Source organism: Lycorma delicatula, chromosome 9 (genome assembly GCF_047948215.1).
Source record: "Lycorma delicatula isolate Av1 chromosome 9, ASM4794821v1, whole genome shotgun sequence".
NCBI classification, from domain to species: domain Eukaryota; kingdom Metazoa; phylum Arthropoda; class Insecta; order Hemiptera; family Fulgoridae; genus Lycorma; species Lycorma delicatula.
Window position 1 is genome coordinate 91873313 of NC_134463.1, and position 17776 is coordinate 91891088.

A 17776-nucleotide genomic window follows, 5' to 3' on the forward strand; every position below is an offset into this window, starting at 1 on the left:
ATTAATTTGGTTTTAGGATTTAGGTCTTTTTTTATGGTTATGATGCATATAAAATACCAGAAGCATAAAAGTGGCACTAGCTAGACAATTTCTCTAAGACCAATGATGTTCAGTACACAGCCAGTTTCTGCGTTGATCAGAGAAAAGGTATCACAGTGTTTGAGATCACCAGAATTTTTTGAGTTTATCTCTTGTTGTTATGCACAAACTTTACTCCATCCTAGGATGGGATGCTTATTATTCTTCTTGATAATTGCTATGCTATTTTTGGGGTATCTGGTCTTTTAGGTCAAGTTGTAAACAAAAATTCAAAATGGTAACCTAACTTGCATACATAAAGTTGATTTATCAGCTTTTTATGTCATCACTGACGCTACGATGATCGTTGTGTAACTTGCCGTGTTCATTAGACTTGATCTTTTTGTGTTAGATGAATTGCATTGTAAATTCTAAATTTTCAATAAAAGATGTAAGTGAACACCTGATATTTAAAAAAAAATAATATTGTTAGCCAGACATGGTAATGAGGAACCCTTTTATACTGGTTCCAGGATCAATATCTCTTAAATAAATATTTAAATAATAATTTTTTATAGTCTTTTTGTATTATTTTAACATACTAAATTATCAAACGTGAGAGGACCCAATATCTTTATTTTTAGTTGGATGAAAATCAGTGGTGGTCGTAGTCTAAATACAAAAAATCTCAATTCTCCATTGTTTGAGCTCTAAAATTAAACTTAACTTAAATTAACTATTCTGCACAATAAACAAGATAGTAGTATCAATGGAAATAATCTTAGCACCCCGTGTAACATAAAACCATCTATTACTAGCCTTCTTGAAGAGTAGTAATTTGGTTTTTACTTTCACATTCTAACTATAAAATAAGAAGGAAAGATTGAAATGAAAAGGAATGTAATATATTTAATTAAATTTAAATTTAACGTTAACTTAAAAAAAAAAACCAGATTATAGTCAAACTAAAAATTATCAAAATTTTTCATTAAAAAATTGTGCTACTTATGTCAATCTCATCTTTATCACACTAAGATTTATTACACTAACTGTATTTTGTTATGTTTTTGTCCATGACAGGCAGCAATAACAATTTTATAATATCGACTTTTTGTAAATACAATCTGTAGTTTTATAGATATTATATAGTTTTTTAGCAACTTAACGAAAACACATTTTCAGTTTCCTTTGTGTCATGTTCAGTAACTGGTGCTGTTATTATTAGTCGATATGGCTGGCAGTTTTTTTTTACACATTTAAATTGTGGTCATGATTTTTAGATTTGAATTGTGTCTAAATTTAGCATATATTTTTGTGAGTTTACATATGAAATAATATAAACTGTATTGTCTTTATGTATGTGCAGAATGTCATGCACAGTTGTCAGTGTTTTCTGGATTTGCAGTTCGTCTTACCATATGATTGGCAAATATTAACTCTGTTGTGAAAGGTTTTCATTATGTCTTTTTAAAGTTATTCTGTCTATATAAGTATAAAACACTGGATAGAGTTCAGTTTATATATTCCAGGAACATTCAGTTTCTTTTATTGCTCTGCAAATAATAATTTGATTTTTTATTTGTTATTCTGAAAGCTACATTTGATCCAGATTTTTTAAAGTTGTGAACTATTTTCTCAGAGTCTTAAGTATGAAAATTGGAGGTAATTTTATCATTATTTTTATTTTGTTATCAATGAGTTTGCTATTACATGCAGTCTGTCGCATCAATGTGATAAATATTTTATAGTCTTGAATTTTGTGCTGGAAATAGGAAAACCCACAGAAAGACCCCATCACGTTGTATAATATTTGTTTTGGAATGTAGTTTTATTATAAAACCTGTAAATCTCTGGTGTATAAATGTTATGACTAGTGTTACTTGTACCTCAGATGATTTAAATATACTACAGCCATAAAAAAAAGACTGAAACACATAAATACATGAATGTGAACATAATTTGTGAAAAGGTATCACCAGAATTTTTTGGGCTTATCTCTTGTTGTTATGCACAAACTTTACTCCATCCTGGAATGGGATGCTTACTATTCTTGATAATTGCTATGCTATTTTTGGGGGTATCTGGTTTCTTATGTCAGTGATTACATATTCACTATCTCTTTTCAGTGGAGATAGTTTTCCCCACTCAGTGGAAACAAATAGTTATATAAAAAAAAATATAATAAAAATATATAATAAAAATACTGAATACTAAAATCTCTTTAAATATGTTTATTTTATTCGTAACTTTCATATAATTTTACAGAGATGTGTAGTACTAAGTGATTAGCCTAAATATCAGCTGTAAAATCCTGGACAGCTCTGGCAAAGAGGTGTATAGATAGGATTTATGTTAGTGTGCCAGTTTCTTTCTTATGAGTACCCATCACTGTATAATGATTTTTGCACTTGTGAAACCTGCTCTGTATGTTAAAAGAATAACCTCCATATCTAACAATGATAAATTTAATATTTTCATGAGACTCGTGAAAACTTTGTACCCTTATGAAGATCCTTGAAATGTCTAATATTTCATATATTAAAAAAAAAATTGTAGTTGTAACTAAGAGAGCATTGTCAGTTGCCCTGGAAATTTCTAAATGATAATATTACTTACTCACACATACTAGGAACAATGTCAGAAAAGATTAATGGTTTAAATATATAAGAAAAGAAAATTAATATTATGTAAACAAATCTTTTACTTTACTTATATTTACTTTATATTTTTTATATTTTCATGTAATGAAATTGATAAACATATACCTCATCTGAATTCAGATGCTGAAAAAGGAAGATGAAATTGCTGCAGTAAAATCTAAAGAAGCAGAAAAACGTGCAGCCTCAGTTAGTGGAAGTCAAACAGCTCAAAGTGAAGGTGAATTACGAAGATCTAGCTCAACTAGACGAAGATCGTTAACCCAGGAGAGAAGAAAATCTATGCAAGAGAAGAAAGTAAAGTGTAAACCTAATGAGGCAGAAGAAGCAAGAAAAAAACTAGTTTCAATGCTGAAATGTTTTAACACAGATACTATTACTCTAGAAAATTTTATGATTGCTGTTGGACCTCACACCATAGACAAGGGAAAGATGATGACTGAAATATGTACAGCAGAACAAATTGCATATAAAAATCAAATAGAACAATTATACAGAGAAAAAGAACAAAAAATTAGTAACGAATTGGCTAGAGAACAAGCAAACATTCCAGAACGTTATCAATTAGCTAAGCAACGAATGCTAAGCAGAGCGATGGCAGGTCTAAATTTTATAAAATCAAAAGCTCCAGGATTTCAGTATGACAGATGGGCTGAAAATCCTGATTATTTACGTGACATGTTTAAATTGGTGAGTAAAAAGAAAATTTTTGAAATATATTGTTAGAACACTGAGGTAATATTTGTTTTGGTAGATTTAGTTCACTTGTGCTGTAATTTTTAAATTACTTAAATGTATAAATTATTTTATTAAGAGATAATATATATTTTATGCACTTGGAATTATAAAAATGAATATAATCAAATTTAGAAAACAAATAATTTTAATATTTAAAATAATATCTTCATAATGCAATTCTTTTGAAAGACAATATTAAAAATATAACTTATTATATTTTTATTCAAAGAAAAATACTGAAAATAAAATAGAGCTTAGGAGCTTAGGTATTTCATAATGACAATGGTATGAAAGTTATTAACTTAGCAAATGCTGAATGTAATATTGGAAAAATCTGATATTACCATTTCATGGGTTTGGCTGTTAATTTCTTTTTCAGATAATTTTGACATTGAAAAAAATTTATTTTAATGTGGTTTGTTTAATTTGAACGAGTAATCAGTATAGTAATATATCAATGTAGTAGTCAATAATGCATTATTATACTGTTATATCATAAGTGTATTGGTATGATAAATGAGATAGGTGCAAGTTTGTTGCACAATGTCTATGTTCCAGCTGCAGATGATAAAAGATCAATCTATACTTACTTAGTTAAATAGATGGAGCTACTTGGGCTCAAAGCTTATCGACTTTGTCAGTAAGTCTCTTGTACTTAATTTTCAGTCTCCTCTTCAAAGAGTATTCGATTCTTTCCCTGGACTTCATTCAATTCTATTATATTCATTTACATCACTCTCTAACAGACTTCCTTCTAAAATTCCTTCAAATCCATCATTTAGAATTATTCTGGAACTGCCCCAATCCAGTTATTATTAAATCTAAGGCAGTTTGTCTGGATCACACAATTCATATTCTTTCAATATGTATATATATTTATATATAATATTAGTATCTAACTGAATGAGCTTTGAATTTGAGTATATATCTTGAATTTACAAGATTTTCTTATTTAAGATTTTCAAGAATTATACATGGAAATTTAGCCTGTGTTTTAAATTTGATTATTTTTGAAAATGAAACATATTACCTTAAAGTGATGATGAGCAGATATTTATTTATACTTTTTTTTTACATTTTACTACATAATAGATACAGATGTATCAAAGAAGAGATTCAATGTTGCCTGATTACTTCTGGGCAACTAATTGTTAAATCTGCAAGAAATTTATTTATTTTAAACCCAAATGGTTTTACTTAACTACTATGATTCTATGAGTTTAGATATTTTATGAGTTCGTTATTTGAAAATGAGTTGGATGCACAATGATTATGGGGTGCTGTCATAAGTTTCATGACACAGACATGGTGCAGTTGGTAATTTATTAACTAAATGGAAATTAAGTAACGTCACCAACTAACTGCATGACATGTGTCTACAGCTTGACCAAGATGTTTACAACTATCTGAGGCAAAGATGTCAGTAACTATAGAAATAAATTTCAATGAAACCAAAGTACAGAAGTAAATAAGAAATAAGAGTATTAACCCTCCATCGGATGCTAAACGGAGGTTTCCTCCAGGCAAAACTGGTTTTGTTTGGGGTTGGCAGCACTGTCCATTAGTAACATTGTCGACCCTCTCTCCAGGAACAACTGACAGGCCCCTCCACCCCATATCCTCGTTCAAGGTCAGTGTCACAAGTGAAGTAGAAGAAGGCTGGACGAAACCTCCACAAGTGTCTGTTTGTGTTTTAGAAACGTGAATGAAACCTTCGCAAGCGTCTATTTGTGTTTTGCAAACCTGGACGAAACCTCGATGTGCGAGAGTTTTTTTTTAGTTCACTACATTTTCAAGTTATGCAATCAATTTTTGTTTTTGAAAATGGAAAAAGAGGAAGAAAGACTTGCCAGACTTTTAGCTAGCGTAGAAAGAGAGGAACATTTTGCAAATGTATCTAGGCCTACTGGGAGTTTTACTCGTGAATTATTTCCTGAAGAACATGTAGAAGATATAGCTTTGGACTCCGGTGATGAAAACGAAGAGGTAAATGAAGGAGTACATGAATTACCAGGTGAGCAAAACGACTTTGTCAATATCAATAATGGTATTACATATGAAGATTATTTTGATGACAGAGAATGTATTCCGTTAAAAGAACAGCAATCTGCAATTATTGTAATCAGGCAAAACGGTAAGGCAGCTTGCATGAGCAAAAGTAGGAAAATGCTCTGGGACTTGCACCTAAATCAAGTGAGCAGGCTCAAACGCCCAATAGAAATATTTTGCGGATGAGGATGGGATGTGTGGCCCAAATTGCAAAAGAAGTCAGGTCTCCTGTTGAGGCATGGAACCTTTTTCCCCCTGATGAAACAATCAAAGACATAACAAATATTTATATAAACGCAAACAAACCAAAGTTTACTGCAAAACAACTAATCCAATTGAGATAAGAGCTGTTATTGGTATCTTGTATATGGCAGGGGTAATGCGTAGCAAGAATCTAATTCTAGAAGACATATGGGCCACAGAAGAATTTTTCAGATGCGTTAAGTCACTAAGCCGATTCAAATTTTTGTTGAGATGTATCAGGCTTGACGACATTACGACGCGAGAAGATAGAAAGTCAATCGATAAATTGGCTCCTATTAGAGATTTGATTGATGACTGTAGAGTTATGTAAGAAGTATTTATTGTAAGTGAATTTGTAACTGTCGATGAAATGCTGGAATCATTCCGCGGTCGATGCTCTTTCAGGCAGTATACGAGAAACAACCCCGCCAAGTACGGGGATCAAAGTTTATGCAATGGCTTATGCAAAAACATTTTATACCGCCAATTTAGAGGTATATGTAGGGAAACAACGCGAAGGACCTTTTGTTGTAGATAACTCGGGCAAAGAAGTTGTTCTGAGAATGAATGAACCAGTTTCTGATTCGGGTAGAAATGTGACTGTTGACAACTTTTTCACATCCATACCTCTTTGTGAAGAAATTTTGTAAGATCATCTCTTGACACTCGTTGGAACAGTAAGGAAAAATAAACGTGAAATACCAATGGCTTTCATCGATACCAAACCACGTCCTGTAAGAAGTTCATGTTTTGCTTTTAAGAAAGACTACACAACGGTTTCATTTAAAGCAAAGAAGAACAAAGATGTAATCCTGCTGTAATCAATGCATAACATCGATACTGTAGACACTGAGAATTCTTGCTCTTATGGAAAGCCAGAAATTAATTTGTTCTACAATTCAAGCAAAGGAGGAGTGGACACAGTCGACAAATACAAATATAAGGAAAGCTATTCAACGGCCAGAGTCTGTAATCGATGGTCGATGAGGCTGTTTTTTACACCCTTCTCGATATTGGAAGTTTGATCATTAATTACATCATTCTGAAAAAGAATGTAAATCAGACTATCTTTAGAAGAAAGTTTATTCAAGAGCTAGCTTTCGCCTTGTGCAAAGATTACGGTGAACAGAGAATTTCTTGCATAAATATACCTAAGCCGATGAAACTATGTGTGAGATTCTGGGTATCAGCAAACAAGTAGATCAACAACGTGAACCACCACCAGATGTAGTCACTTCGGGGCGATGCTTTCTTTGCAGCTATAAAAAAAATCGGCCGTCGAAGATAAGGTGTGTGCAGTGCAAGCTTTTCATATGCCGAAAACATTCTGCAGTACAGTGTGCTAATTCCAGTGATGAAGATGAAGAAATACCGGTAGACAGCGATTCATCTGTGTAAGGCTTTGCTTTTGGCCAACCTAGCCATGAATGACAATCAAAACAATTAATTGATGGCTGGCTTTATACATATTTTTAAGTATTTCCCTTTTAAAATATATTTTATCTGTAGTTTTTCCACAATGATATTTCCATGTGTAAGTAGTGTTCTTCGGCCGCCATCTTGGAATGACGTCATTTTTGACGCCGAATGTACGCCTTTACGTTTTTTTCATATCAAGTATATTTCAAGTTTTAGCAACATTTACAATTACAAATTTTATATTTCCTGATAATTATTTTTTTTAATAATAGTTTTAAAACATATATTTTACACTTGTATTTGTAATAAATAAGATTTCTTATACCATTTTCGAGCATAGTTTTTACATACTTTTCTATAAAATGTGTTTATTTCATTTAATAATTGTAAACGTAATTTTTCGCAATAACTAAATAATATATACATTTTATAATATAAAAAACCTTTTTTTATATTATACTATTTGTGTTAAACATATATCTGGATTTTTATAAAAGTTTGATTATAAAAATAAACGTTTTCTTTACATTTTGTACATTATTGCGTAACCAGGACGAAACCTACGCTAAGCGAGAGTGGCGATTCAAATTTTAAGGGACAGATGGAGGGTTAAAAAAAAATATGTTTTTTGTAACAATATGTTATTATTGTTGCTATTTTAAACCAAATAAATGAGTAATTTGCAATCTTGTTAACAAAAATATTTTTTTTTTTTTTTGTCTTCAGTCATTTGACTGGTTTGATGCAGCTCTCCAAGATTCCCTATCTAGTGCTAGTCGTTTCATTTCAGTATACCCTCTACATCCTACATCCCCAACAATTTGTTTTACATACTCCAAACGTGGCCTGCCTACATAATTTTTCCCTTCTACCTGTCCTTCCAATATTAAAGCGACTATTCCAGGATGCCTTAGTATGTGGCCTATAAGTCTGTCTCTTCTTTTAACTATATTTTTCCAAATGCTTCTTTCTTCATCTATTTGCCGCAATACCTCTTCATTTGTCACTTTATCCACCCATCTGATTTTTAACATTCTCCTATAGCACCACATTTCAAAAGCTTCTAATCTTTTCTTCTCAGATACTCCGATTGTCCAAGTTTCACTTCCATATAAAGCGACACTCCAGACATACACTTTCAAAAATCTTTTCGTGACATTTAAATTAATTTTTGATGTAAACAAATTATATTTCTTACTGAAGGCTCGTTTAGCTTGTGCTATTCGGCCTTTTATATCGCTCCTGCTTCGTCCATCTTTAGTAATTCTACCTCCCAAATAACAAAATTCTTCTACCTCCATAATCTTTTCTCCTCCTATTTTCACATTCAGTGGTCCATCTTTGTTACTTCTACTACATTTCATTACTTTTGTTTTGCTCTTGTTTATTTTCATGCGATAGTTCTTGCGTAGGACTTCATCTATGCCGTTCATTGTTTCTTCTAAATCCTTTTTACTCTCGGCTAGAATTACTATATCATCAGCAAATCGTAGCATCTTTATCTTTTCACCTTGTACTGTTACTCCGAATTTAAATTGTTCTTTAACATCATTAACTGCTAGTTCCATGTAAAGATTAAAAAGTAACGGAGATAGGGAACATCCTTGTCGGACTCCCTTTCTTATTACGGCTTCTTTCTTATGTTCTTCAATTGTTACTGTTTGGTTCCTGTACATGTTAGCAATTGTTCTTCTATCTCTGTATTTGAACCCTAATTTTTTTAAAAGGCTGAACATTATATTCCAATCTACGTTATCGAAAGCCTTTTCTAGGTCTATAAACGCCAAGTATGTTGGTTTGTTTTTCTTTAATCTTCCTTCTACTATTAATCTGAGGCCTAAAATTGCTTCCCTTGTCCCTATACTTTTTCTGAAACCAAATTGGTCTTCTCCTAACACTTATTCCACTCTCCTCTCAATTCTTCTGTATAAAATTCTAGTTAAGATTTTTGATGCATGACTAGTTAAACTAATTATTCTATATTCTTCACATTTATCTGCCCCTGCTTTCTTTGGTATCATAACTATAACACTTTTTTTGAAGTCTGATGGAAATTCCCCTTTTTCATAAATATTACACACCAGTTTGTATAATCTATCAATTGCTTCCTCACCTGCACTGCGCAGTAATTCTACAGGTATTCCGTCTATTCCAGGAACCTTTCTGCCATTTAAATCTTTTAATGCTCTCTTAAATTCAGATCTCAGTATTGTTTCTCCCATTTCATCCTCCTCAACTTCCTCTTCTTCCTCTATAACACCATTTTCTAATTCATTTCCTCCGTATAACTCTTCAATATATTCCACCCATCTATCGATTTTACCTTTCGTATTATATATTGGTGTACCATCTTTGTTTAACACATTATTAGATTTTAATTTATGTACCCCAAAATTTTCCTTAACTTTCCTGTATGCTCCGTCTATTTTACCAATGTTCATTTCTCTTTCCACTTCTGAACACTTTTCTTTAATCCACTTTTCTTTCGCCAGTTTGCACTTCCTATTTATAGCATTTCTTAATTGCCGATAGTTCCTTTTACTTTCTTCATCATTAGCATTCTTATATTTTCTACGTTCATCCATCAGCTGCAATATATCGTCTGAAACCCAAGGTTTTCTACCAGTTCTCTTTATTCCGCCTAAGTTTGATTCTGCTGATTTAAGAATTTCCTTTTTAACATTCTCCCATTCTTCTTCTACATTTTCTACCTTATCTTTTTTTCTCAGACCTCTTGCGATGTCCTCCTCAAAAATCTTCTTTAACACCTCTTCCTCAAGCTTCTCTAAATTCCACCGATTCATCTGACAACTTTTCTTCAGGTTTTTAAACCCCAATCTACATTTCATTATCACCAAATTATGGTCGCTATCAATGTCTGCTCCAGGGTAAGTTTTGCAGTCAACAAGTTGATTTCTAAATCTTTGCTTAACCATGATATAATCTATGTGATACCTTGCAGTATCGCCTGGCTTTTTCCAAGTGTATATATTCTTCTATTATGATTTTTAAATTGGGCGTGCAAAACTCTATAAGTCGGTCCCCTCTTTCATTCCTTTTGCCCAGCCCGTATTCACCCACTATATTTCCTTCCTTGCCTTTTCCAATGCTTGCATTCCAATCTCCAACTATTATTAAATTTTCATCTCCTTTTACGTGTTTAATTGCTTCATCAATCTCTTCGTATACACACTCTACCTCATCATCATCATGGGCGCTTGTAGGCATATAAACGTTAACAATCGTTGTCGGTTTAGGTTTTGATTTTATCCTTATTACAATGATTCTATCGCTATGCGTTTTGAAATACTCCACTCTCCTCCCTATCTTCTTGTTCATCACGAAACCTACTCCTGCCTGCCCATTATTTGACGCTGAATTAATTACTCTAAAATCACCTGACCAAAAGTCGCCTTCCTCTTCCCACCGAACCTCACTAATTCCTACTATATCCACATTCACCCTATCCATTTCCCTTTTTAAATTTTCTAGCCTACCAACCTTTTTTAAGCTTCTAACATTCCACGCTCCGACTCGTAGAATGTTAAACAAAAATATAACAATAAAAAATAATGAAAAATAAGAAGTGATGTTCAAGAAAAGAAAAAATGTATATACGAGAAAATAGAAGATAGTAGAGATTTGATGAAAAAAAATCAATGAACCAACCAAAATAATAGATCAGACTGGGAACATTTCTGGGATTAGCATTCCAGAAATGAAGGCTATAAAGTAACTAGAAATTGACATTACAAAGTAATGATAAATTTCAATGAATGAACCATGAAAATTAGTACCTGTCAATCCTCAGATATCAGTGATGCAGTTTCACTGCATTTGTTGATTTGTCTTAAAATTCAATGCAACTTTAAATATATGGCAAAAGGTAATCACAGCCTAAATAGAGAAGTGATCTATATAACTGCTAGTTATTAGTTCTGATTTCATGTATTTAGTGGTAATGGATGCAGGAATTTTTTAAAAGGCACAGCAATCATGATAAAAAAAGGTGCTTGATACAATACAAAAACCAATCTCAAGTAGTATATAGTAAATACTCTTAATACTGTTATTTTCTTCTGTAATAAAATGCAATAAATATTTTCATAATTTGTAAGCTGTGCTCTCCTAAAATGCATCAGCTATTAAATAAATAAGTAGTAGATCATTTATTTTTGTTGTAATGGCACTACGAGGAACACAATTGTGTAATAAAAATAGCTTAATGTATACAAAATTTTATCAAGTTAATAACTGGAAAATTTAATTGTACTGAAAAGCTATGATAATGAATAAGGAAATATTTTTAAACTATTGAATACATTTTATTTTAAATTTGTGTGTAAATGTTTCAGAGAGAAAAGAAAGAAGCTACTGATGACAGTCTTGCTGAATGGGAAAGGAAAACTCTGCAGATGTTACATGATGTCAATTATGAAGCAGAAAGAATTGAGGTAAGTTTAATTTCGCAAAACAAAAAGTGGGTTAAAAACTAATATAACTCAATATTTCAATGTTACATTGGTTCAGTGTTAGATTTTCATTAGAGAGGACAAATCTTTTATAGAATAATAAAAAGATTAGTATTGCACACAAAATTGAAACATACAAAGAAGTAATTTTAAATAGAAAATCTGTTTCATATTATTAAAACCAATTTGTTTTTAACACTTTTTTGCCTTAACAAAAATCAGTATAACAAATTAGGATTAAATTTTTTTTAAATAAATAAAAAAACAGCTTTCTTTCTAAATATACGGAAACATGATTTCAGAAGATTTTCTTTTTTTGTGAACTATTACAGAATCTGAAATCAAATACCATTATTAGGTAGATTTCATAAGAAAGCTACCTATTGTAATCTGTACCATGATTCAACTTCCAGAAAATTTCAACATATCTTCACGTTTCACATCCCCCAGACCCCAAAACCACAATCGGTTCAAACGTTTTTCACTTTCTTGTGGACATGTTAACTGCCTTATTTTGCGACAATCACTTTCAAATTGATACTTATAATATAACAACCCAAAATCTCCATCAAGTTTGTTAATGGACAAAATCGGACCATTGGGGGGGGAAATGGTGGGGGGGCTTTTTCCACAAAAACATATCACTATAACTTTCTTATTAAGTAAAATATCAAACTCGTTAAAGTTCCTACTATTCTTTGGATAAGGGCCTAAAACTTGTGCAAGTAGTTTTTTGATATCACCAATTGGCCCAAGGGGTGAAAAAAAATGGGGTTTTGAAGACAAAAAAAAATCATACCTCCCTTCATAGGCGCAGCATTGAATCTGTTTAAAGTGGTTGTTAATCCTCTAAATATTAACTAAAGCTTTTGTCTGAAACAATTTTTGATATGACCAATCCTTACGATAAGGGATGACCAAAATATTGCTGGAATTGTAAGATGAGGGTTATCGTATGTTAAGCATGTGAAACGTTTTTCTCATGCAGCCATTGTCATATTGAGTAAATTTGAAGATTTTCTTAACTTTAACGTGGAAATATTTTTTATCCCCTACTTAATACTGGTAAAATCAACTTCTGCCTTCCAGCATGCTTGAAAATTAATTATTTTATAATTTTTTTAATTTAATTTAATTGAACATTTGATTCCAGCTCTCAGGGGCTTCATTTTTAGTAACTGGAAACCGCATGGCTTGAAACTGGTCAAAGTATTTTTTCTAATGTAGGTTGTATACCATCGCTATAGTATAATATAGAAATATACTATGGATTACTCAGTAATAAAATCCATGCAGTAACATTTAAATAAACACTTCTAATATTTTTGTATAGAAAATAAGCGTAAAATAAGATAATTATGAATCTTAAAGGTATACCCACTACCTATTGCTGCTATCATGAGCTAATCCCAATAAATAGTTCATGAATGATTCATAGATGAAATACTTTTCTCTGTTCAGCTGTTCAGTAAAGGATTCCATGATTTTTATTTAAAAGCAAGGATTTTCTGATTTACCAGATAAGCACCTCACCAGGTTTTTTGTAGACACTAGATAAGAAACTCAAGAACCACAAGTATAGAAACAGAACTGCCCCTATCAAAACACACATACTAAGAACACAGTAACTCAGAGGTCTCTATTCATATTTATGTTGTAGGCAACAAAGATGGATCCAGTGGGTTTAGTAAAAATTAACAGATAAAAGATGAGAGATAATATGAAGGATAAAGGAAAGTGATGGGTGGTGGATGATCAGAGAAAGTGGTATTGATAGTAGACAGTCAATGCTACCTAAAACGATACCTTAGGCATCCTCTAGGCGATAGACTTTTGGGATTCCTCAGGAAATTAGACTATACTGGTTTTTATCCTCTACTCTATAGCAAATATTAAGTTTTTATTTAATAATATAAATATAATAAAATTATCTTTGCTAATATACGTTTTCAAAGTATAATATTTCAATTTACAGGAAGCAAATACAGATAAAGAAAAAGAAATACAGGAATTAAGAGCTCAATCATCAGCCCTGGAGCAAGATTTCAATTGTAAAAAGGCTAAACTTGCTACGAAAATACAAGAACTGGAATCTGAGAAATTTGGATATGTTATTGCGTAAGTATATAATATTTTTTACTTATGTTTAATAAACCTGAAATGAAACTAATAAAACAATTTGTGGAAGGTTACAGATTACATATATACATACCTGGATCCAGTTCTAGCTTACTACTTATCCTTTTCTTATCCTGTTATATTCTCTCCAAGTTGTCTTTTCCTTCTTTCTTTTGGATGTCCAATGGATTTTCTTTTCATTTTCTATAACCTTAACCCCAAAACCTTTAATATCATACCACTGTAAGTCGTTCTCTCATATTCCTTTAAATGTTTCTCATCATTTGCCCTTTATAAGGCTAAAAACTTCTTCTCCTGTCTGATGCCTCCACACCACTTCACTCCCTTTATCTTCTATGCCTCAACACCAAATGAAATAGTGAATGTGTAATTATAGATCCATAATACATCTTACACTGGCCTTTTCTGGTACCAAAAATAACGCATAATTAGATTGTTATAAATTCATCATTCTTTATAGTTGATTTGCAGTTTCAATTGCTAACATCTTTGTTCATAGAAATCTCATTTCCAAAGTAAGTAAAACTTCTCACTATTCTTAAAGGTTTTATCATCAAGCATATGTATCTATCTCCTTATTTTTTCCTAAAACCATCATTTGGTTATTTATTAATTAATTCAATGAAGATATTATAGAAATTCTTTTTTACACTTGAGTGTAATGATTATTTTCCTATTTGTATGTGATAACATGAAATTAAAAAAAAATATGAGTCTTAAAAAAGAAAATCCAAAATGTTATAGATTATTTAATGGTCTCAGATTGTAAGGAATTTACTTCTAGAAAATGAAATGCTTCAAAACTGAAGGATTATCATTTATGGAATAATATCTAATGAAATCAAGAGTAGTCATTTTGATTTATTAGGTTAGGTTCTGCAACTTGTTAAAGATGCAGAACTTTGTATTTCAACTATAAATTCATGAAATCTATATATAAAAATTTACTATTTATAGTAACACTTACTTGTTATGGTTAATTCTTATGTAAAAACATTACGTTTAACTGTACCAACAGATTTCAGCTATAATCAAAGGGGAGTTATTGTTACAGCTGTTTGATAATACAAAACAACACCAGAGGGGAAAAGCATCTGATTATGAAGACCTAGTTTTTGTAGTTTCAGCAATACAATGTAACAGAGTAAAAGTAGTTAGGCGGGGAGGTCAACATGACTGTAACGATTATTCACCCTACTCTGCCACTATCTAATCTGTTAAAAATGAGAAAAATGAAGTTTCATATGGAGCAGGTGCAGGTGCATGGTGCTGGAGCATGGAGCAGGTGTTATAATCAAATTCCTGACACAAAAAGGTTATAAACTGACAGATGTTTGTTCCATATTGAAGAGACCACTAGTGACAACTCATTGAAAAGATGTATATAAGTGAAGGCAGTGTATTTAAAAACTATCAGGAAATGGTGGAGCATGAACTATGCACTAGGACTTCCATCATAAGCTGTAATATTGACAGTATCAATGCCTCCTTCAGAACAGGTGAGTTATCTGAAACACTGAACATCAGTGAAAACTGTGTAAAAAGAATTTTTAAAAACCACGTTTACTACTTGGCAGTATTTTGCCCAATGGCTTCTACAGTTGTTGACCGAAGAACATAACATATCTGCAAATGTCACAAACATGGTATGCTTTTTTTGTAGTATAAATAAATGAAGCAATGTGCACCCACATTACTTCATATTTGAGTAATGGTGCACCACTTCATTTTTGAGAGCATACATCCTTATATGGAATGATTTCAGAAAAGTGCATGGCACCTTCTGAAACTCAAAAGAAGCTCAAAAAAAAATCAAAAATTATGTTTCCATCCGAAAAGATTATTGCTACAATTTTCCTGTAAACTGAAAGAATGCTGTGTTTGGGATACCTGTTGGATCCATCACACAATAAATGTTGACTGAACATTGCCCACCATTTAGGAGGTTTGGTATTACAGAGTGTCAAATATGCAGTCACACAGTTCATTGATATATAAATACATATTGATAACGTTTCTTTTTGCAAGCAAGATTCTACAAAGTTAAAATATACTGTAAAATTGATACTCAGTACATTTTGAAAATTCTGTGAAGACTACAAAGAGAAACAACAGATAAAAAGGCATAAATATCAGAATTACTTTTTTTTAGGATAATATCTGACCACAAGTGGCTGGCTGCTTTATCATGACCATCATGTATAAATTAAAATGGAATAATATTCCCTGTAGATTCCAGATCTTACACCTACAGATATATTTTGGCTATCTGAAATATTTGGATGGAAAAAAGTTTAACAATGATAAAAATAGAGACTAGAGATTATGATTCTAACTAGAGACTTCTTACTAAGTGACATTCAAAAATCTCTTAAATCTTTTGGATTGTTGGTGCAAGTGCATTTTGACAAACTAGGAGGTTTTAATGAAAAGGAGTACCTTCAGTCTCAGTAAGCAATCACAATTTTTGTTCATTTACCTAACTCATATCTACCTGATGATCCTAACAAAATACTTAAGGTTTTCTAAAATTTGTAAGCACATGACCGTAAGAAAACATAACAAGTTTCTTATGAACATGAATTCATGAATCACAAGAACATTAGGATTCTTATGTTATAAATGAAAATTTAAATTCTGATAAAGCTAAGATCCTAAGTCTGCCTATCTTGCAGAGTCTGTGTCATTTTTGAATATCTGCTGTAAGTTCAAGCAAAGTATTATTATTGGTGGTGGAATGTGTAAAAACAGTAATTAGAATATATCCGGGTAATCAAAATAAGTAGAATGTTAAATCTACGTTTTTTTTAATTCGCAAAAAAAAGCCCCATTGATGATAATTCAGTTATCCACAGTAATGAACGTGCAAATTGTCACAAATTGCAAATTTTATACATTATTATTAGTTTTATAAATTGTCATGAAATTAAGCCAATGTAAAAATTATTTTAGTATTAAATTTAACTAAATAAAAATAATTATAATTTCAGGAACGATGAGAGGGATCGTATGATAGAACATCTTCTTCAGGACTTACAAAATGTAGAGTCGAATCCTGAGGAACCATGCTGAACCAAAGAAATAAAGGAATGTACTATTCCTAAATAATATGACATTTAAAAAAATGACTTCAGTATATTTTTAAAAAAGGCTTCAAAAAAATGAATTTGAGATTATGAAGGAGATTTCATATTATTTGTAAAAGAGATTGTTCGGTCTCATCCATAAAATACAATATAAATTTTTTTTTTTTTTTAACTAACCATTCTCCATTTTGAACAACTTAATTAAATATAATTCACTACCTAGCATTTTTTCTTAATTCAGGTATTATAAACTTGTATTAATTAAAAACAGATAAGTGAATAAAGCATTTGTCTCTCATTTCATGTAACTTAAGTTTACTGATTGTATCTGTGTCAAGGTGGTACTCTATAAGGGATTTTTTTATTCAAATACAATAACCTTAAAACATGTATAGAACATGCATGGTTCTGAAATTTAAGCCCCCAATCAGGGTGAACTTATTGAAAGTGCTCCTTGAACATTCTCATCAAAGATACACCCAGATACCTCTGCAGCAGGACATACTCGTACCTAAGTTGATAACTTGTCATTGTCGTCATGTAACAGCTAGCCAATCCTTGAGCAACATTATTGTTTTCTCTGGGCTACATATACTATCTTACGTTGCAAACTCCATAACTGGAGTATCTTGCAAGCCTGGGCTGTCTTGAATTCAATCTAATTCCTCGAATCTCCTTTATCCAGCAAAAACAATCATCCACATGTGTGATGATGCGGCATTCACTGAGTAATCTCAACCGCATCAAAGAATTGAATTCAACAACCTAGAGCAGAGATCCTAAAACAAATCTTATCAGGATTAACTTATAAGGTATTCCTGTTACCAGAGTTCAACTGACTAAAAATTTTATATGCTTTCCATGTACATCATGTTCAAATATCATTCACAAATCACATTCCCATTCTTGTCTTTCGATATTTTCCTTCACTACAGTCTTCAGAAGTTTTTGTAAA

General features: G+C 31.6%; 1 protein-coding gene across 1 annotated transcript in view; it reads left to right on the forward strand.

The window, feature by feature from the left end:
- LOC142329820 (uncharacterized) overlaps positions 1 to 16976 on the forward strand; it is a 55213-nt gene extending 38237 nt beyond the window's left edge. Inside the window, exons 3-6 of the mRNA XM_075374673.1 lie at positions 2799 to 3365; positions 11480 to 11578; positions 13572 to 13714; positions 16726 to 16976. Coding sequence (XP_075230788.1) covers positions 2799 to 3365; positions 11480 to 11578; positions 13572 to 13714; positions 16726 to 16807 — 891 coding nt within the window. The 3' untranslated portion in view covers positions 16808 to 16976. The remainder of the gene's footprint in view (positions 1 to 2798; positions 3366 to 11479; positions 11579 to 13571; positions 13715 to 16725) is intronic.
- Positions 16977 to 17776: the final 800 nt, after the last annotated feature.